The 21,840-nt window shown below is 45.5% G+C and overlaps 1 protein-coding gene across 1 annotated transcript in view; it reads right to left on the reverse strand.

Moving 5' to 3' along the window:
* FARP1 (FERM, RhoGEF (ARHGEF) and pleckstrin domain protein 1 (chondrocyte-derived)) overlaps window positions 1-21,514 on the reverse strand; it is a 343,383-nt gene extending 321,869 nt beyond the window's left edge. The window contains exon 1 of the mRNA XM_006879564.1: window positions 21,319-21,514. Within this exon, the coding sequence (XP_006879626.1) occupies window positions 21,319-21,489 (171 nt within the window). The 5' untranslated portion in view covers window positions 21,490-21,514. The remainder of the gene's footprint in view (window positions 1-21,318) is intronic.
* Window positions 21,515-21,840: the final 326 nt, after the last annotated feature.

Genomic DNA, 21,840 nt, shown 5'->3' on the forward strand with positions numbered 1-21,840 from the left:
TTTTCTTCCTCTTCTGTCTTTGTAATGACTGCACTCTTCCTGGATGATACTCTTGATATCCTCCCACAACTCATCTGGCCTTCGCTCATTAGTGTTCAAAGCCTCAAAGTTAAACCAAATCCGAGGTGAAGTTCTAGGCAGCAGAAATCAAAGCCCATCCTATGCATGATCCTTATGAACTAAGCTGTGGCTCCTTCAATTTATTTCAAAACCTTATTACTCTGTGACATAACTTTCTACAGAGTGAAAGAACAAGAGAATAATATTGTCGGTGTTAACTGCTGTCCAGCTGCGACCAAGTCACAACAATCTTACACGGGACAGAAAGAAATGTCAGTCTCATACCATCTTCCTGTCACCAAGTCACAACAATCTTACACGGGACAGAAAGAAATGTCAGTCTCATACCATCTTCCTAATCCCTGACATGTTTGACCCCAATGTTGTAATCATTGTGTCAATCTATTCCACTGAAAGTTTCCCTGACTAGTGTTGACTCTACCAAATGTGATGTCCTTTTCTAGCCATTAGTCTTCAGTCATTATGTGTCCAAAATCAATCCGATATCCAGAGACCCACTGGATTTTCACTGGTTAATTTCTGGTAGCAGACCTTTAGAGCTTCCTTCTTTCTTCTTCTTCTTCTTTTTTTTTTAAATTTCTTTCATTTTATTGTTTTGTGTGTGTACCATCAAATCAGATTTGACTGGTACAGGAGGAGACTGTCCCTCCTTCTCCAGCAGAGCATCTGGTGGATTGGAACCATGCGCCTCTGGGACTACAGTGCAGCTTCTAGCCATTAGGCCACCAGAGCTCCCTTAGGGCCTCCTCCTTAATCTGCCTGAGTCTGGACGTGCTGCTGAATCCTGTCCCCCATGGACCTCCCTGCTGAAATACTTGGGCCACCACTTCCAGCATCAGCATAAAATGCAAACCACTAGTGTGGCCAGCACCAGGGAAGACTGAACTTTACCACCTGGAGACACACACACACACACATCTATATCTAGCTAGCTAGCTCTATATCACTGATATTTGGCAGATAAAGATGGGATGGTGTTAGTAATGTAACAGGATGCTGATGGGAGAAGTACACCAGCTTCCAAGTCAACATTCTCCTCTGCCTGTCCTGGTGAAAGCCAGGGAGGGTTGGAGGTGGAGAGAGACGCCTTCAGCTGAGCCCTTTGTACAACTGACAGTCACAATTTCTCACCTAATATGCTTTCCACACTATGGGTGTAATCACAAACACACATTTATGTGACTTAAAGGCTTTCTGTGAACATGGTCCCCTCTATTTGCTGGAGAAATGTCCCATTTGGCATGGTGTCACCCAAGAAACCCAAGCAGAAAAGCTGGTAAGTGTTCTGCAAGTCACAGCAGCAAGTGGTCCAGGCTTTCGTCAAGTGAAGTTACGAACACAGAGCAATGAAAGGAGTTGTATTTCTAGTTGCGTCATATGAAGCCATCAGTGATGGAGGAGCCCAGGAAAGCGGGTAAGAAGGAAAGCAAGAACCTTGACCCCACAGCAGAAAGGGCTACCAAGAAGGAACTAACAAACAGCGCTGGCGGCTCCGAGGGTTCATGTGGGTTCAGGGTGCAGACTGAAAAGGACTTTGTCCCTTCTAGCACCTCGTGTACCACCAAACAGTGACCGAGAACAAAACCAGAGCCTCGCGGCTCCCGTGGTCAGGCATTTTAAGGAGCCAGACGGAAAACAAAACTAAATATGGGAGCTAAGCAATGGGACTCTAGCACATAAAATCTCTCTCTAAATAGGCCCCCGGCGGGATGTCACAGGGCTGCTGGCAGTGTCTGGATTTCTGCTCAACTAGTCTTCTTTTTAAAAAATAAATAAATAAAAGAAGAAGAAAATCAGAACTTTCTTTTCTAAGGCAGTTAGTTACGCATCACACAGGAGCTTCAGGCGAGGAGCATGACGGAAGAGAACATTCACAGAAAAATTCTATCTCACAGAAATTGTTCTTAGAATGCAAAGGAAGGGGGGAGAGAGCAGACACAACTATTAATCTCCCTTTGTTTGGTTTGTTTTTTATTAGAGATTCAGAAAGTTCACAGTTAGCAAACGCTCTGCTTTGAATGGTGAAGGGTTAATAAACCAGCAGGGCTCTGATCCAGGCAGCTGAATGGTACGGTCAACAAACAGGGCCAGGGAACTTCACCAATGCAAAGACCACCCGATGCAGCAAGCAGGAAGGCAGCTGGGATGCAGCGAGTGGGAAGACACTCAGCACAGATCACAAAGCCAGACGTGCACAAGTCTCCGGTGTAGAAGTCATCCTAGCATGATGAAGATGATGAGTGGTGATATCCAAGCTTCGCTTCCACTGATACCAACTTGTCCGCCAGTTACTACTCAGCTGTGTTGTCTGAGGTTTGGGTTTTCTGAGAGCGAGAGTTCTTCTGTATTCGGATTCTACCGATAAAATCTGCATATGTAATAAAAGAATGTCTATGAATCCGAGGGTTTATGTGTGAATAAAAATATCTTTGTTGAGGCTCAGGGGAAGCCATGTCCTGAAGGAGATTAGCATGAAGACAAATACTTCTTCAAAGATTACAGAGAAGGATGGGAGGCAGAGAAAGATAGTAGTAGATGAGCAGGAGATTGTAAAGATATGTGAACCTGAAGGAGCCCAAGCTTCACAGCATTGACCTTCTCGGGGAAGCGGAAGTCTTGGCCACCTCCCAGGAGAAAGGGTGTCATGGTTCCTCTCTCACTCCCTGGGAGGCCGACCTCCGTAGATGATTGTTCTTGCCTCTAACAGGCCCACAGCACTCACCAGCTCACGAGAACCATTCCTCCCTTCTGCCCCTTCAGGACCAGGATGTGGCCAGCTTCCCACAGCTGTTTCAACACATTTTTCTGGATCTCTGAGTTGCCTTGTATACACCTCCATGCATGTGTTGTTGAGTGTCGTGGCATCAATTCTGAGTCATGGAGACCCCGTATGATAGAATCTAAGAAATGCCCCCAGCTTGTCCCTCCCCACTCCCACTAGCCCCCTGTTAACTCCAATCCCTCCAGGGACAGAGCAGCAGGCCTTTGCACCTGCAGCGCCATCCAGACCTTTGCTCTCCCAGTCAGAGCACTTCATCACCTCCCACCAGGGATGCTTCTTCTGTGCACAATCCTACCAATGACCTGTCCTCAGGTAAAACCTCCAAGAATACTATTCATCTTTGCCGTGAACCTGACCTCAGGTGGAAAGTCCAAGTCCACAATGGTCACTGAATGGAAATGCAAAGTCTCTGTAAACTTTCATTAATATTAATAAAAACATAAAAAATATTTTTTAAAAAAATTTCCCGTAGCTGTCATGTTGGTTTCAACTGCGCATGCTTCTGAGTAGAGCTATGCACTACATAGTTTTCCTGGCTGTGATCTGAGGAAGCTGGTGGCCACTTTTCTCCTCCAGAGCACTACCAGGTGCATCTGAACCACCAATCTCTTGGTCAATGGCTGACAGCAAATCCTGTGGACCCAGGACACAAATACAGTATCTCAAATGAAAAGAACACAGTGATTCCTAACACTGAGCACGGAAAATGAACCCATGAGGGGTGGGTGCCAGGAGAGGAAGAGTGAAGGAACAGAGGTCCCCATAAGCTGAAAGACAAATTGGATTAGCAGATTGAAGAGCCAGATCAAATTGGGTGCAGAGTGAATAAAGACAGGCATTCATGAAGACATTGCCATGTAGTTACTGTTGGACTTAGACTCACACTAAGGTCAAGGTCTCCCCCAGCCTGTCTGCCTACACTGTGCATACACACCTTTGTTTCATGTTTCAGGAGTTCCTAAGAAAGGTGCACATAATAAGAAAACTGAGTCATGCTTTCAAGTTTGTGTCACTTAAGTCTTGTACAAAATGGGCTTTAACTGGATTGTCTTCAATTTCAAGACTTATCTTTAAAATCTTCCTATAAAACTTCCAGTGAGAACAAAGATTAAAATATTTTAGGGTTTATTGTTTTGGCGCTTGAGCGTGTGTTTTTGTTTTCTATTAAAAATAAAAAACCCCTGGCGCTGGCTGAAAATCGCCTGTGACTTCATCCATAGCCACTGGTGAGAGTCAGCGCCCAGAGCCATCAGGGGCTTTAAGCTCGTTGCCCACTGCTGTGGTGTGGACAGCTGAAACCCAGGCCCCGACAGGCACCTGGAAGGGGGGTGGGGGGGAAACCCAGACTCTACTTCATGCTCTGCTGGAGAAGGAGAGGCAGTCTCCTGTACCAGTCAGATCCAATTTGATGACACACACACACACACACACACACACACACACACACACACACTTTTTCTTCTTCTTTTTTAAAAAAAGACTACTTCAGCTGTCGCGGCCCTCTGCCCGGGGTGGGCTGCCCTCGGTCCCCTGCCCGGGGCGAGCCGTCGTGGCCTTCTGCCCGGGGCGGGCTGCACTTGGCCCCCGGCTCAGGGCGAACCATCGCGGCCCTGAGGAGCAAGAAGGCAAGCAGCTGTAACCCAAAACCACCAGTAAGGTGATAAAGCGTCCTCCCTTCCCCCCTTTATATCTACGCCCCTGTTCAGCATGAAGAAGCCAGAGAGTCGGCATCCAATTCCCAAATCAATAAGACAGTTGGTTTAATTACTATTGGAAAATGCTTGTCATTCCTCTGTAGCATCTGGTCCCCACTGGACCCTCATCATTTCTTTCACCTGCTCCCCCCACCGACCAAACTGTGCAGCTCTGCAACTGCATCCTGGCCCATCCTCACCCTTCTGCCCCCAACCCTCACCTCCTTGTACCCCCAATATGTTTTTCCCAATAAAAAAAAATTAAAAACACACGTTAGCAGAATGTCTTCTTCAGCTCAAGGTAAAGTATATGGGTTTGTTAGGGGATTTTTTTTCTCCCTCCTTCCTTATTTTATCTGTTAAATATGATTTTAACCATGTTGTTGTTGTTGTTGTTATGTGCCGTCGAGTCGTTTCCGACTCATAGCGACCCTATGCACAACAGCCCTAAACCCTGCTCTGTCCTGCGCCAAATGCACCACCTCTGACACACCCATCCCGATTACCCCAGTCACCGAATCAATCCATCTCATAGAGGGTCTTCCCCTCCTGCGTTGTCCCTCAACCCTCCCAAGCATGATGTCCCTCTCCAAGGACCCGTCCCTCCTGGCAACATGTCCAAAGTATGTCAGACAAAGCCCCAGAATCCTTGCCTCCAAGGAGTAGCTTGGTTTAATCCTCTCCAAGATAAATCTGTTTGTTTTCCTGGCAGTCCAGGGTACATTCAGTACCCTTCTCCAGCACCATAGGAAAAGTATTTTTCAACTCCACAACTGTTCTGTGGTTTTGCTTTTCAAGTGGTTGGCTACTCTGTCTTAGGGCTAGATCAAAGCATGAGGGCACAGCAATTCCACCGGCTGACAGAAATGCAAACTGGCAAATGACCACTGGATCAAGCAAGAGCCAAACGCACTTTTTATGCCATGGCCTAAAGTAAATGGAATTAAATGAAGAACTAGGAGGGGCACCTGCCCCACAAAGTCCTCTGAAGAAGCCAGGTTTAAAAGCTTTCTCAGCTCAACCTTCCTCCAAGTGTGGCAAACAGCTCAGTCACTCCAAGAGTGGTAAATAACTTGAACTGAAAAGAGAAAACATCATTTTCCTAACATAAATTGAAGCTGAGGAAATCAACCTCTGTCTGTACACAGTATATACAACTCACACAGACATGAGGAACCTGGAAGTTAACTGGAAAAGTCACAGATTTCTCTTTGTGATTAAAAATAACACCAAGTCTTTGATTAGCAACACTAGCAGTGCTACTTCCGTGTCAACTAAGGTAAGACATTACTGCTAATAAAACATTTGTGATTAAAAAGACGCCCAAGTCAATTGATTTCCCAGTTCCCTGGGGCAGCATGGAGTCACTCGGGTTGCAGGCCTCCAGACGGACTTCGATTTCCCATTGCCCAGGTGCTCAGGTCCCATCAGCTGCCAAGTCTTATCAATTCTAGAGCCTCTAATTCTCTTGTCCCTGTCAGTTCGCTGACATTCCCTTTGCAGCCTTCAGTTTGGGCCAGTTTTAGTCACCGCTGCATGTGCGCTCTACTGCGGGGGCCTCTGGTCACGAGTTTTCATCTCTGCTTGAAGAGCACCCACCACTGGTACCTGTCACAGGTTACCAGCATGACTGATGTACAGTAAGAGCCTCTCTACCAGCTCCTTACAGCTTGGGACCTTCTAACAGCGGGTGGAAGCACGGGCTGGAAGGCAGGACATGCCTAGATTAGGACCACGACTCCTTCTTACTTGACTTACAGGATGTCACATATTCTCTCAAGGCCCAGCTCATAGAACATTGTTCACTCCTTAACTGGCAGCAAACGAGACAACACAGTAGAGACTTAGTACAATGCCTGGCATACAAGGCACTTTTAAAAGGATATTATTTTTATTCAATTTATCATATTGTCTTGCAAGTAAGGAAATACCAAGAAACAGCTACTGAAGCCATCTTCTATTTCCAACATCCTATCATGTAAAATAAAAGAGAGTCATAGAATTCTATGATGGACAGCGAGTCCAGCCTTCTGATTTCATAAACGAGGTAACAGAAATTATACAAGGTTTTTGCTAAAAGTCACAAAGATTGGAAGATTCTTAGACTGGCTCTTTTATCCCGAAAAGAAAAATTTTCAATGGATGAAATAATTTTATATCTTTTTTTATCATTCAAAACAACTGCATTCAACACAAACGGTCAAAGAGATAGAAGAAAACAAGTGAACCATTTTTTAAAAGAATGTTAAGGTTCTGAATATGAGGAAAATGGTAGATTTTTCAAAATCAGTCAGAATTATATTTGCAATACTCTTTCCTGGTTGTATTTCAACACTGGAGTGCCTAGCTGGCTGAGAACATCTAAAGACTGTCCCAGAGGCAGCAGGCAGCTGGTTACTACCTTGTAAACCTACACCCAGGGACTGGAGCACCCTGGGGGAAAATCCTGGTTCTAGGAAAGCGGCCTTTGGGCTGGTTACAGAAACTGAAAAGACCAGGAAATCAGCTAAGCCAGAACTCATGAAAAATCTTACCACTAAAAGAATCCCCCCTTCAATGTCAGTGGTATCAGCAGCTATTAATGGTGGTTCCAATTCCTGGTGCCCCTGGTATAGAATAGATTGTTCTCAAGTCCACGACCTTTCAAGAGCAGATCATCATGGCTGCCTGCCAAGGCTCCTCTGAGTGCGTCTGAACCATCAACCTTTCAGTTAGTTGTGAAGACACTTAACCATTTGCACCTGCCAGGGATTCTCCTCTCAGTGTTAAACTGACCAAATGGAAACTTGGAGAAGCCACAGGTGAGTGGAAAAGGAAGTAAGCAGGGTGCTACAAACCGAGGTTTCGTCACAGAGCTCTGACTGGCTCCCTGCTCAAGGCCCTCTGAGGGCCACCTCTCCACGTGAGGAGGCCAGGGGGCCAGAGGGCACTGCCCCACCTCACACAAGCAGAAGGCTCTTGGTCCAAAGGGCTTTCAGTTATCCGTTCACTCCACACAGTAGCTTCACAATGGAGGTTCTCAATTCTGTGGAAGAACCACGGAGCTGAAGCTTAGAATGAAAGGCAGGAATGAGGCTGACATATGAGCACTCAGCATTGACTGTCCTCAGCCAGCTGCCTTTCCCACAGCCCCAGGAATCAGGTATTCTCCATCTTTCCAGCTAAGAGATCCGACCAGGAGCTCTAAACAATGCATCCAGAGCCACAGAGCCAGTAAGCTGTGAGGACGGGACCAAGGAATCACCTTCACTAATAGGTTCCTTCAATTCCAACTCCTGGTGACCTCATGTTGGGTTTTCAACCATTGATTTTTCTAAAGCCAATCACCAAGGCCTGCTTCGGAGGAACCCCTAGGTGGATTCGAACTACCAATCTTCTGCTTTTAGCTTACGAGTTTACCTATTAGTAATACTAGCCTGGAAGCAGGAGTGGCATCCACTTCCAAAATAGCCTGCCTCTGGAAACCCCATGAACCTGGAGAAAGGATGAACGTTATACAAGTGTCCAGATCTTGTGTTCACAGGGTCGCTGTAAGTTGCCTATGACTCGACAGTACTTAACAACAGCACAGAGAGAGCTCAGTTGGCCTAGTGGACAGAAAGTGATGCTACCAAGCCAAAGGTGGGTGACTAATCCATGGCGCTCTGGCCTGTTTTTAATTGTTTTTAGTGAAACATCCTTCTAGGTCTTATAGCCCCAGTCCATCCACTTGTAGTACAGAGGTAACTCGTGGTTGCTGTGAAACTGAACACTGTGACATTGATGTGTCAAATGCGATAATGGTTTACCCATGGAGGACAGTGTTTGGTGCAGCTTCGCAATTAAAACAAGCTTGCAAAGAGAAGTGGCATCCACTTATGAAATAGCTTTTCTCCAGAAACTCTATAAACCTGGGGAAAAGGACAAAAGTTATACAGAAGGTGTCCAGGACTTTTGTCCATAGCGTCGCTATGGGTCGCCTATGACTCGACGGCACTTAACAACAACAACATTATTAATACTATCCCAAGACTTTTAACAATTAAGAAAATGTATCCTCTCCATTTAAAAGGAGGAGGACAGGAGAAACAAACCCACTTTCTCACATAAACTGCATTTTCTCAGCGCGGAACCCATTTCAATGTCCTCCTAGGACACTCCCAATCACAGTGCACTTTTTATTTATTCCTTGGGTTCCAGTGTGTGAGTGTTTTCTCGGGGAGAAAATCACAACCAGCTGGTAAAGGATTCCGGCCGTCATGTCCGAGCTGCACAACTTCAGCTTTGATCACAGGCATTTCAAGTTGAAAGGGGTCCATGCAAGGATTTCAAGGCAAAATGTACGCTCTGCTCTCCCACGGAGCTACAAAGGAAGGCTAGTCATACAAAGGGGAGATGGAGGGGAAAAAAAGATTTATGAAAACAAATTTTCATCTACTACAACAGCCTTTACGTGTAGCCTCACGAGGCTCAGACAGCACAATCCATCATTCAAGCTACAGAAAACACATTAGTGTGGACGCAGAGCAAAATGGGTATAAAGACCATTTTGGAAACTTTGCTCCTCGAAGGAGCCAAAGGCAACACTGATAAGGAGAAACCAACGTTGACATGTTTGTAAAACAGCTGGGCGAGCACATGACAGTTTCTCTGTCCAATTAATTTAGGTCCATTTACAGCTGTGGTCCAGCCAAGTGTGGCTCTGGGCACACACGTCTCCCGGGTTGTAAACGGCCAATTAACTTTTATTTCTGGCTAGCCACCTCCTCCTCCACTCCCCCCACTCCCACTTATGTGCCAGGCGATTCATGAGAAGGAAGGGAATAACACAGTGGTGAAATTCACATGCCTTTTCTAGCATCACTAAGCAGCGGGCCATGGTAGTTTGGAGGTCAGATTTCTGCCTTCCACCAGGGACACGGGCTTCGTTCCCCGCCAGCCCTCCACACGCACCTGGGTGCTTCTATGACACTGAAGAGATTTCAGCAGAACTCCAAGCCTACGGCTGATGAAGAACAAAACCCAGCTGCCTCCTCTCCAAGGCTGTCAATCACAATGAAAAGGGACTGTCTATCTTTTTCCCTAGAAGTCACCGGTGGATTCGAACTGCTGGAATCATGGGGTGAGCGGTAAGATTCCCAACAAACTGAACCACCAGAGAGCTCTTTCCATTGGCCTCTGCTGTTGTTTTTAGGTGTTGTCAAGTTGAGTACAACTCATGGCAACCCGATGAACAAACCTGAGTCCTGTCCTGTCCTGTCCTGTGCCTTCTTCATCATCTGATACACTGTCCAAGGAATAGCCTCTCTAACAACATGACCATCATCTCTGATGTCCCTTTCCAAGGAATAACCCTCCCAGCAACATGCCCAAAGTATGAGAGAGAGAGAGAGCTTCGTCGTCTTTGCCTCCAAGGAGCACTCTTGGCTACTCATTTCCTAAGACAATGACATGCTGATTTATCCTCACTAGAACAGCTATTATAAAAAAAAAAACAGAAAAGACCACGTATTGGCAAGGACGTGGAGAAATTAGATCTCACATCCTGTCGGATGGGAATAAAAAAATGTATCGCTACTACTGAATACAATGAAAAAGAAAAAAAGAACAGATGTTTCGGGAGTCTGGGCTTTAAGAGGAAGAATGTGGTATTGGGACCAGAAGACTCATCAACAGCCTACATTATGCATATGACACAACCTTGCTTGCTGAAACTGAGGAGGACCTGAAGGGCTTGCTACAGAAGGCCAAAGACTGTAGTCTTCAAAATGAACTGAAGCTCAAAACTAGAAGACAAAGATTACCTATGCAGGACCATGATGGACAGAGAAGAGATTGAGGTTGTCAACAGTTACAGCTTGTTCGGTTCTACAATCAACAGTCTTGGCATCAGCAGTCAGAAAATCAAAAGATGAACTGCTCTGGAGAAATCTGCTTTCAAGGATCTCTTCAGAGTACTGAAAAGCAACGATGTCAGTCTAGAGACTAAGGTGCACATGACCTAGTCCATGGGCTTCGGAATTAATTGCTATGCATCAGAGAGCTGGACAATGACCAAGGATGATAGAAAAATCAATGCCTTTGAGTTGTGGTGCTGGAGAATGTCTTGAACATACCATGGACCATTAAGAAAACAAATAGATCTGTCTTGAAGACGGTAAAGCCAAGTTCCTCCTTGAAGGCTAGGATTTTGAAGCTCTGTCTCACATACTTTGGGCACATGGCCAGGAGAGACCAGTCCTTGGAGAAAGACATAATACATGGAAGGGTGGAGGGACAGTGACAGAGAGGAAGACCCCGGATGAGGTGGATTGATACAGTAACTGAAGCAATGAGTTTGCGTGTGTCTGAGTCAGTGAAACTGGCTTAGGAGAGGGCAAGCTTCAGATCTAAACCCTGTCCTATTCTGTGCCATGCTGACACCATCTGACACACTACAGCCATTGCAGCAGTTACCATGTCAACCCACCTGGCCAAGGGTCTGTTCCTCCTTCACTGACTCTCTACCTTTCCAAGCATCATGTCCCTCTCCAAGGAATAGCCCCTCCTAGCAACATGCCTAAAGTATGTGAGGTGAAGTCTCATCATCTTTGCCTCCAAGGGGCACTCTGGCTGTACCCTGTCCAAGACATAATTGCTTGTTCTCTTGGCTGTCCATGGGATGTTCAGTGCTCTTCTCCAACACCACTGCTCAAAGGCATCAATTCTTCTTCTGTCATCTGTGTTCATTGTCCAGCTTTCAGATGCATAGCAAATGACAGGAAAGACCATGGCCTGAATCAGACACACCTTAGACATCAAACTGATATCACTGTTCCTCAATAATTTGGAGAGGTTTCTAACTGTAGCTTTTTCCAGTCCAATAAATCTGATTTCCTCCTGATTGCTGCTACCAAGGGTATCATGGATCAAAGTAACATGAAGTTGTAGACAGGTTCAATCTTTTCTCCACGTATCATAATGTTGACTATTGGTCCAATAGTAAGAATTTTTGTCTTCTTTATGTTGAGATGCAATCTTGCAGTACAAAACTGACCAAACATGCAATCAAGATGTATAAATACTAACTGGTAACTGGAATGCAAATGTTGAAACAACGAAGAAGTTGTAAAATAGGAGCCTGGTGACAGAAATGAGACTGGAAAGAAATGAATCTAATTTTGTATTTTAATTATTTATATATTACAAATACTTTTGAAAGACACAAACAACAACTTTACACATAGACCTCACCTGTTGGGCTACATAGGAATCAGATTGACTACCTCTGTGGAAGAAATTATTGGAGAAGCTCAATATCAGCAGTCAAAACTAGGCCAGGGGCAGACTGTCGGTCAGACCTTCAATTACTCACATGCAAGTTCAAACTCAGGCTGAAGAAAATGACAGTAAGTCCATGAGAACCAAGATATGATCTTAAACCCATCCCAAATTTCATAATGAGCAACAACAGTGGTGGACACAGCCTCGAATGAAAATTAAAGGAGAGAAGGCCAGGATGTCTTCATCAAGAGACAGCTGCCAAGAGTGAGCACAGACCAAGCGGGCAGCCTCAGTTTCTCCTCACATTCATATAGGGTCCACAAAATATCAATCCAGAGAATTTAAAACAAACAGCTACTACTTCCCCTTCACAGAAATTAGTTAAGAGAGACATCTTTAGAATCTAACAACCATTTTAAGACTTGCAGAACCACTGAATCCTTGGAAAAGCAAATTCTCAACTCACGTCAAGTCTAGGTTTCAGTGATGATCAAAAACATTAAGCGACTGCCTCAACTCAAAGTTAATGAATGGAAGAAAGCCTACTCGTTTAAGGACTGACCGAATGAGACTCCTAATTAGAACTCAGGAACCACGGGCACTTCTGCCCCAGGAGAAAGCTACACCCATGCAGTCTCTTTTACTGTAACTTGCCCTGATTCTTCAAACTTTCCGCTTACCTTCTGTTTACAATAAGCCTGTTTATTTTTAATTCAAAATGTTGCTGATTTATTTCCATCTATAGTCTCTCAGTATAAATTAGAACAGGAGCTTTGATGGCATTGCATGTGTTGGTCAGCTAACTACAATACCCACCATCAGCTCTGGAGAAAAATGGGCAATTTCCCCCATAAAGATTTACAGTCTCAGCAACTTGGTAGAAGGTTGCTATGAGTTCGAACCAACTCTTTGGCAGTTGTTTTAGGTATGAATTGGTATATAAACCTCAGCCTTCTTTATTTAACTCAGTGAAGTTCACCAAGAAACCTCCCCAAGTACTGGCACTGGCAAACACACACACACACACACACACACACTCACACCATTCCCTGACATACTGAAAGTAATATACCCATCAAAACATGTTTATTATGCCTTCATTGAATTTATTTCTTGAGCATTTACTAAATACACAGAAACTACTATATCTGATATGGCTTTGGGCTTTTGGGGTTTTTAAGATTAAAAAATTCTATCTTCAAAGAAAGAAGCCCCGGTAGCACAGTGCATAACTTAATGAGCTGCTAACTCTAAGACTGGTGGTTCAAATCCATCTCAGAAGAAAGATGGGCGTGCTATCCTCATAAAGATTCACAGCACTGGAAACCGAGTGGAAGGTCTCCAGAAGTTGGAACTAACTCATTGGCAGTGGATTATAGCCAACGAAGACAACTGCCTAGGGAATCAGCACGTAAAAGTATGTTACATCAACAATTTATCAACAACAAAGATGTCAACACAAGCTCTCAGATCCCAAACAGAAAAGAAAGCAAAAAGCCTTTAAAACCATCTGGACCCAATACTATGTTTTGCAGATAAAGAAACTGAGTATCTATGATGTAAGGGAACTAATGAATGGGGATGGCAAGATTCAAAGTCTAATTAACAGGAACAGATGATGAAGCTGTGAGCAAAGGAAGAGAAAGACGAACTTGAGGAATGACACCTTGGAAGAGACTTAAAGACAGGCCAGGAAGGAAGGCCAAACTTAGACAAAATAGAGATGTTTACCAGGGGTCTAGAATGGGAATCGACAGCCAGCAGAGGAGGGAGAAGCCAGCTCACACAGGGACCTTCTGTAAGAAGATCTAGTACAGCCAGCTCTGTAGCAGAGGGTGTTTAAGGTTAAGGCCAAGCAGCCCTGGGTTCCAGTGCCAGTCAAGTCCTACCTTACAGCTGTGCAAAGAGAGGCAGTGACTTAAAAGCTCTTCCCAGAGCTTTCTTCATTGATGCCAAGAAGATACCACCCACTGCATCTCCTGTTGCTTATAAGCTGAAAGGACTTCACAAGTGTAATCAGTCAGCTGCCTGTGTTAGGACACAGGTTAGAATATGACTGTGACCAAGACCCTAGGATGCCTCAGGTGCACATCCTCCCTCAAAATATGCAAACAAAACTTTCTTTCTGTCCCATCCCATCCCATGCCTCCCCCACCCCACCCCATGAAAGGACTCTGGTAGACAAGGAGTTCCTGGGTGGTGAAAACCATTAACACAATGGCTTCTAACTGAAAGGTTGGCATTTCATAAAAAGGACTCAGAGCTTAGTTATCTGATTACGGAAATCAGCCACTGAAGGTCCCACGGGGCACACTGAACTTTGATATATATGGGGGTGCAGGGAGTTGAAATCCACTATGAGACAAGCAGTTTTATGATGGAGAATAACTATAGAAATCACTCAAACATAACTCTGTATCAGGTAAACCCTCCATGGATGGTCACTGCTGCTTCTCATCTGTCCACAGTAAGGAATCCATACTTTGTTGTTGTTGTTGTTATATGCTGTTGAGTCAGACAGCACATAACAACAATACTAGCTGACCCACCAGCAGGTTTTCAGTGGTTGTATGAGGAGAATACCTGTCTTTCTCTCTCAGAGAAGCTGGCACATTCGAACCATCTGCCTTCGGTTTGGCAGCACAACTCCTAACTCACTAGGCCACCAGAGCATCCCAGCCATGTTTTATCCTAAAACAACTGGGAGGTGACCAATTACAAGAGGGGAATACAGGTGAATAACAACAACTATTTGCTGGAATGGTGCCACACGTTGCCTTGTGTCTTCCCAAAGCACATGTATGTAATGATACGATGTGGAAGTTTTATAATGACCCCATGACCTGACATATTGAGCAGGGTGGGGGGGTAACCCCCTCAATCCCATCAGAGCTCTGAGATCCAGTGTAAGGGGATGTGTGGCCTGCGTTACTTTTTGTCTTACAGAGAAAGGAATGAGCAGAGGGAAAACCTCAGAACCACCAAGAGAGAGCTGTCACGGACGGAGCGCATCCCTGTGGGCTCAGGTGCCTATGCTGGGAAGCTCTTCGATACCAGAACAGGCCAGAAAATAGAGAAATGGTCAAGGCACCAACTGCCAAACCATCAACAGACCCTAGCGGTGTTCCTGCCACAAACAAGCGCCTTTCTGAACCTCTCTGGCAGGGCACTCTAAGGCAGCAAACCCGGCCACCTTTGATTTCCCTGCTTCTCTCTCCTGTTCCCCATCTCCACACTGCTCATGGGAAAACATAAACTGAGTCAACACTCGAAGAGGAGGCCATCTGCTCCATTCCGTGGACATCAGCACCAACAGTGTTTATTTACTGGCAGGGTCATGTGGACGATGACGTAACAGGGTGGTGGCCCTGGTGGGAGCAGAGCCGTTAACTCCCTCGGAGCCCCAGCACACACCTGGCTTCCCAGCCTCTAGAAGAGGCTGCACGATGCAGACCTCACACAGGAGGGACTGACCTATGGGGCATTGTCCATACACAGATGATAAAGCACCATGAGAGGACATGCTGTCCACGCTGCATGCAAACTTTCCATTCTGCAGAGAAAAAGCCTAAAAACAGTGTCCAAGGACAAATCAACAACAAATGTATGACTGTGGAAATAGCTAAGGAACGGAATATACTGTCACACTTACTGTCAAGACCTTTTAACAGTTTAACCTCAAAATAAGTAAGACAAAAAAAAAACAAACCAAAAAAAACCCACAAAACCCCATACCAACTGCTGTTAATTCTGACTCCCGGTGGTCCTCCAGCCAGCTTCTGAGGCTGTAAGTCTATAGCAGGAGATTGCCTTCTTTTTTTTATGATAAGAGTCACCAGTGGATTCAAACTGCCAATCTTCAGCTGAGCGGTAAGATGCTAAGACACCAGGGCTCCTGACATAAACAAAAGGAGGCTATGAACAGAAAACAGAGGCTTAGTGGAATGGACTTCAGCCGTCAATGCGAAGGTATGTGGTTTGAATCCACCAGCTGTTCTGCAGGAAAAAGACGGGCAATCTCCTCCTGTGTGATTTACTGCCTCTGAAAACCCATTAGAGGGTCAGCTAGGGATTGGTTCTGCCTCAATGATACACAAGAAGACGACCAATGAGGGAAAGACAAGGTACAGAGGAGCTGATGAGCTGTCGTAACACATGGCAATAACCAATTGTCATTAACGCTCCAAAACAAAATATATATGAAAGATTGAATGAAAACCAACTCTTTTTTTAAAAAAATAACCATGAGAGACAATCCCTAAGGTACAATTTGAGTCTCTGTGATTGAGGAATTTGTATTTAAAATGACTGCTTTGCCTACATTCATGCTGGGAATTCTGGTGCAAACTCCTACGGGAGTCCGTAAGAATTTGAGACGTGAACCCAATGGCCACACCTCTCGGAACTCTAATCTACCAGCTGCTTCTTGGGAGAAATCCTCCCATGCTACTTACAAGCCTCTGATTCACTCAGTTATGAGTGAATCCTGACTGCACGGAAATGAGTTTTCAGTCATACTGTAAAACCAAAATAAGAAAAGGTCCAGGAAATTTACTCCCCAGAGTAAAACAGTTGAGAGAACTCTGCCTACGGACAACAGAGCGACCTGTGGCCCCACGTCTTGCTCATGTGCGCGCAGAGACAAGGGAGCAAACTGGCTCACTGACGACCCCTGACAAGCAGGGGGAGCGTGTGTGGGCGAGGAGGCCACTTCCAGGGTCACACACTTGACCCTGATGAATTAATGGCAAAAAAAATGTGAAGCAAGGCTTTCAAGCAATTAAGGAGATCTGGACTTCCTACGAGGTCCAGTCCCTCTCCTCTGATCCCCGGTGCCGTTGGGAGACTAGAGTCCAGGGGTCAGCTCTGAGGCCTGTGAGCTGTGTGACACAGCTTCTATGCTGAAAGGGCACCAAGTAGCAATTTAGAACGAGCTCCATCAAGGACAATGCTGTATGTGGCTTTCCACAGCCAGCTAAGCAAAACATCTGGCACCCGCTGGTCAAGAAAGATCATTCTGACCAAACAATAAATATCAACGGTCCATGGAAAGGAACAATGACGTTATTCATTCTACTTGTGATTTAATTAATAAAATAAACTCATTCAAACATTCAGGTGGCAAATAATTAACAAGCGCCTACCACGTGCCAAGAAGGCATTCTGGTGGCCTGGCAGTAAGGAGGTGGGATGTAAACCTCAAGGCATGTGGTTCAAATCCACCAGCTGCTTCACAGGAGAAAGCTGGACAATCAACTCCTGTGTGATTTGCCACCTCTGAAAACCCACGGGGAGGTCAGCCATGGGTCAGTTCTGACTCGATGGGGCTCAACAGCAGTAACAACATGCCAGGCACTGCAATAGCTGCTGAGGATATAAAGATTCAGAGGAAGCTCCCGCCCAGGAAAGCTGGTGACAAAGGGAAGAACAGAACAGGACTCAGTCCCCCTGACGGTAAGCACAGATGAAGCTCTTAGCAGGTGCCAAGAGTCGTTCCAAATGCTTTACAGGTATAGATTCATTTTATTCTCCTAAAAGTATAAAGCAGGGTTAATTATTGACCTCATTTTGTTAGGTTTAGGACCAAGGATATAGGAGAGGCAGAAGTTTATGCCTGGAAAACTGAGCTATAAGAACCAGGCAGCAGATACTGACACACGTAGAAGGAGCGTTATTGGGCTCACAGCTATGTCAGAAGCAGTGGATGCCTTGGGCATAAGAATAACGTCAGAGAACTGGGACCAGAATGAGAACCACCCACTACACTTTGAACTCTCTATGGCATCCATCACCTCACTGGCCCAGACTGCAGCCCCAAGGCCCGCCCAGTGGAGAAAGCCATAAATACAGCCTCACCTCACTAGCACGGGGCCTCCTCTGTATTTCCTTTCAAGGAGGAGGGTCTGAGATGTAACTTTCTAAAGCTGTTGTATACCATCGAGTCAACATAGCAAATCAGGAGCTCTGGTGGCCTACTGGCAAGAAGCTGCACTGCAATCCCAGAAGCATGAGGTTCGAATACACCAGATGCTCTGCTGGAGAAAGAGGGGAAATCTCCTCCTGTACCAGTCAGATCTGATTTGACGGTACACACACAACTTAAAACAACAACAACAAAAAAACCCCCACACAAACCTAAACATAGCAAATCACTGAATAGTAGCTCTGAATCCCGTCCTTTCCTGAGACAACCTCACCGTCTCTGACACACCTGCCCCACTGTCAGTGTCACTGTGTCAGTCCATCTCATCAGGGTCTTCTCTCCTGTGCTGACCTCCGCCCTTCCAAGCATGATGTCCTTCTCTGAGGACTGGTCCCTCCTGGCAACATGTCCAAAGTATGCGAGATGGAGCTTCAACATCCTTACCTTGAGTCCAGAATTAAGGCTGCATAGTGGCGTGTACCTGGGGTGTTGGGAAGGGGGTGCGAGGGGATTGTATACCAATTAAAGCATTTTTCTTTTACTTTTCAAAGAGAGGAGCGAACTGGGGTGGGGGGAGGGATGGGTAGGGAGAAATGTGCAACAATGAATGAATGGAAATCAAAAGTCCCTGTAAATGTTCATTAAAATTAATAAAATAAAGTTTTAGAAAAGCAAACAAACAAAAAACAAACACCACAAAATCCTTGCCTTCAAGGATAACCTTTTTCACCCTCTCCAGGACAGACCTGTTTGTTCTCTTGACCGTCCATGGTATGCCCAATACTCTTCACCAGCACCATAACTTTCTAAAAAAATCTATTTTTACTTTTTACCTTCACATCTGCCTCACTTTCTATTCTTGACCCTGAACTCTAAGAAAAAGCTTCAGCCTACACTTTAATGCTCCGTGCACTGAATTCTGCTCTCTCAAGAAACCCTACAATTACTGTCTACTGTACCACCTTGGTCCGCAGGCACCGTCCCCTCCTCCAGGCTCTTCTGTCTGGCACAAGTCCTTTGCCTGTGAGAAGGACGAAGTAGGGCATTGACCCCACAGTAGTGATTTCACAGAGGGAACGCTGAGGTACAGAGACATTAAGTATCTTCTCCAGGATGAACCACCAGTCAGTAGGAGCTAAGATTTGAACCCAACAGTCTGGCCCCACAAGTACAGAACCCAAGAATTCAGCAAAGGGAGAAAGAGGCCCAGCCACTACCGGACAAAGGATATCCAGATAAAAACGTGAGCCGAGTGGGTCCTTAAGAGGTCATAGAGACGTTCATTCCAGAAGCCCTAGAGGTGCAGTGGGTCATCACTTGGCTGTTACCTACAAGGCCAGCGGTCCAAACCCACCAGATGTGCCACAGAAAAGAGATGTGGCAGTCAGGCTCCACACAAAGTACAGTTTAGAAAGGCTTCGGGGAGGCAAGTCTCCTCTATCCTACTGGGTTGATATGAGTCAGGATCAACTCCACAGCAATGAATTAGGCATTGATAAGAGTCCTGGAGAGAGCTAAAGGTTAGGCGCTTAGCTTCTAATGAAGAGGCTGCCACTTCCCATCAACCAAGAGGAGCCTCCAAAGGAAAGCCTATGAACAACATCCACCAAAAAATCCACACAGAAAACGCCACCGTATGTGGGTTACCCTGAGTGGGAGCCAGCCGGATGACTGGCTACTGATCAGGTGTTTATCAGGGAATTAAGAGAGAGAGTTTCCGATGCAAAGGACAGGCAAAAACAATTTCAGAAGAAGAAAGCACAATCTGTTACTATGACAAAAGGGAGTTCCTGTGGACTTGCTAATTAAATAACAGCCACGACAGAGACGTAACATTGTTAGTTTTAGGGAAACTGAGAAACCACATCTGAACACAGAGCCATGCTCCCTGGGCTGGGAACACACAGCAGCACCTGACCATCCTTCCTCCAGCACATTTAACAGGATGTGCCGCTGGAGGCTTGAAGTCCCGATGCAAAGAGGAAATACTGAAACGAAATACCTCACTGAACCAGTCTGGCAACAAAGAGAAGGGGTGGGGGGAGCCCGTTCCAAAAGGTCTAATTATATCTGGCTGGCAGGTGCTCCCCTCAACGCACTTTACAATTGGAGCAGGTCAGTAGTGCCTTTGTTCATCCGTGCACCGAGACGTTCCCATGCCCTTGAAAGATATGAAGTCACAACAAGAAAATCTGAAAGGCACAAAGGTCGTCTGCAACATGCACTAAATTGGTGATTTTTAACATAGCTATGCTGAGGTTTAGCTTTCCCTGAGACACTTCATGTTAATATGCACTTTCTCCACGGTGTTCTGTGACATAAATATAACTTAATGAATCATATCGTAGAATTGATTAAATGACAGGTTACACACATTAATGGCAACTATTAAACTCCAGTCCCTCCAGCCACCAGAAATAATAGGCAGACAGTCTCCATTTTAAAAACAGGTTATGGTCCCAAAGTTTGTTTGTAAGTCGGTGGTTGGGAATTTGAGGTTATCTTCTTGGCTCCACAAACAAAGCGACACATGATATTTTGGTGCTCAAGACCGATCACGAAAAGCCAAAACTTCGGTATGTCACCAGTTCTAGATCCTAACCAACAGAAGAGAGAATGATTTGTTTTTATTTCACGTAAAGTGCAATTATCATTCAAGCCGACCAGATGCACAGATATCATTCCTTCCCCAGCACAAGAAAGCTTCCACTGTGCACGATTCCTCACTGCAGGCTTGTGCTCCAGGGTTGCTGTTGTGTCAGAAGTGACTCGAGGGCAATGGGTTTTAACCTTGAGCAGGAGCTCTGTTTAGAGAGTGGGCTGGGAAGGGGGCAGGCTGGGAAGAAGGAACTATGGGGGAAAGAGAGTGCTCTGGTAGCCTAGTGGGTAACAAACTGCGCTGCCAACTCAAAGACAGGGGGTTCAAATCCACCAGCTGCTCTTCTAGAGAAAGATGGGCAATTTTCACGTGATTTACAGCCTCTGAAAACCTGCTGGAGGGTCACCTATGGGCTGGTTCCAATTCGATGACAATGAACTTCATTCACCCCTTTTTCTTCCTGAACACCTATGATGACAGAGCTCTCCACTTCTAGGGTTACCACACGGAGAGCTTTGATGATGGTTTTTCCATTCCCCACACTTCTCTCCAGCTCTCTCAGCATTAAAATTCACACACAGCTCTACGGTAGTTTTCCTGGGATAGTTCTTACAATCCCACAATTATTCTTTCTCGGGGTATTTCACACAAATACATGTGATCGCGCGCACCTACATTGGGCAACAGGAATAACACTGTAAGGGGCAAATAAACTGAGATCCACACACAAGGCCATTTTCCCCTCCAAAACAAAAACACCTAAAACATATTCACACATAGTTGCTTACGGAAAGCAGTATTAACATTCCAGACACACCGTCACTGCTTTAACTACAGAGGTCATGGGTCAGAGGACGGCACTGGGGAAGAGGTGGAAGGTGCTGAATGCACAGAACTGGTCCTCCCACCTCACGCCAGAGACACACAGGAATCAGACTGACCTCCCCACGCCAATCTCGCCCACACATCTGAACTCACAGACGCATTCTCAACTTACTGGCACTTCAAACGCCTCCTGGGTGTCATCCAGCATCTGGATTTTTATGGACATGAGTTTTCCTGACGGTGTGGGGGGCGGCTTCTGTCCATGTTCCAAGGTACTGATCCCCGAATTCTCAGGGGCTCCCAGTCGAGATCCTGTCGTCGGCCTCTGCTCTATTTCTCCCATGGTTAGAGCAGCTTATGAAATATCTGGAGAAAACAGTGAGAGAGAAAATGCATCAGGAGAGGAGTCCATTTAAACTATTTAAGCAACTGGGCCAATAATCAACACCATGATAAACAGAGTGGCGCTACCAAGGAGTTCATTTTACTTTAGATCTATATACTCATCACTCGTGGAAATTCAAACAATGCACTGCATTGGTCAAACCTGCTGTCAGGGACCTCTTTAAAGCACTACAGAGCAACGATGTCACCTGGAAGACGAAGATGCACCTTATCTAAGCCACGGCACTTTCAATCATCACATATGCATGTAAAGGCTGCACAATGAATAAATGTGAAGCAGCAGAGAATG

Source organism: Elephantulus edwardii, unplaced genomic scaffold (assembly GCF_000299155.1).
Source record: "Elephantulus edwardii isolate Elephantulus edwardi_28Jun2011 unplaced genomic scaffold, EleEdw1.0 scaffold00004, whole genome shotgun sequence".
NCBI classification, from domain to species: Eukaryota; Metazoa; Chordata; class Mammalia; order Macroscelidea; family Macroscelididae; genus Elephantulus; species Elephantulus edwardii.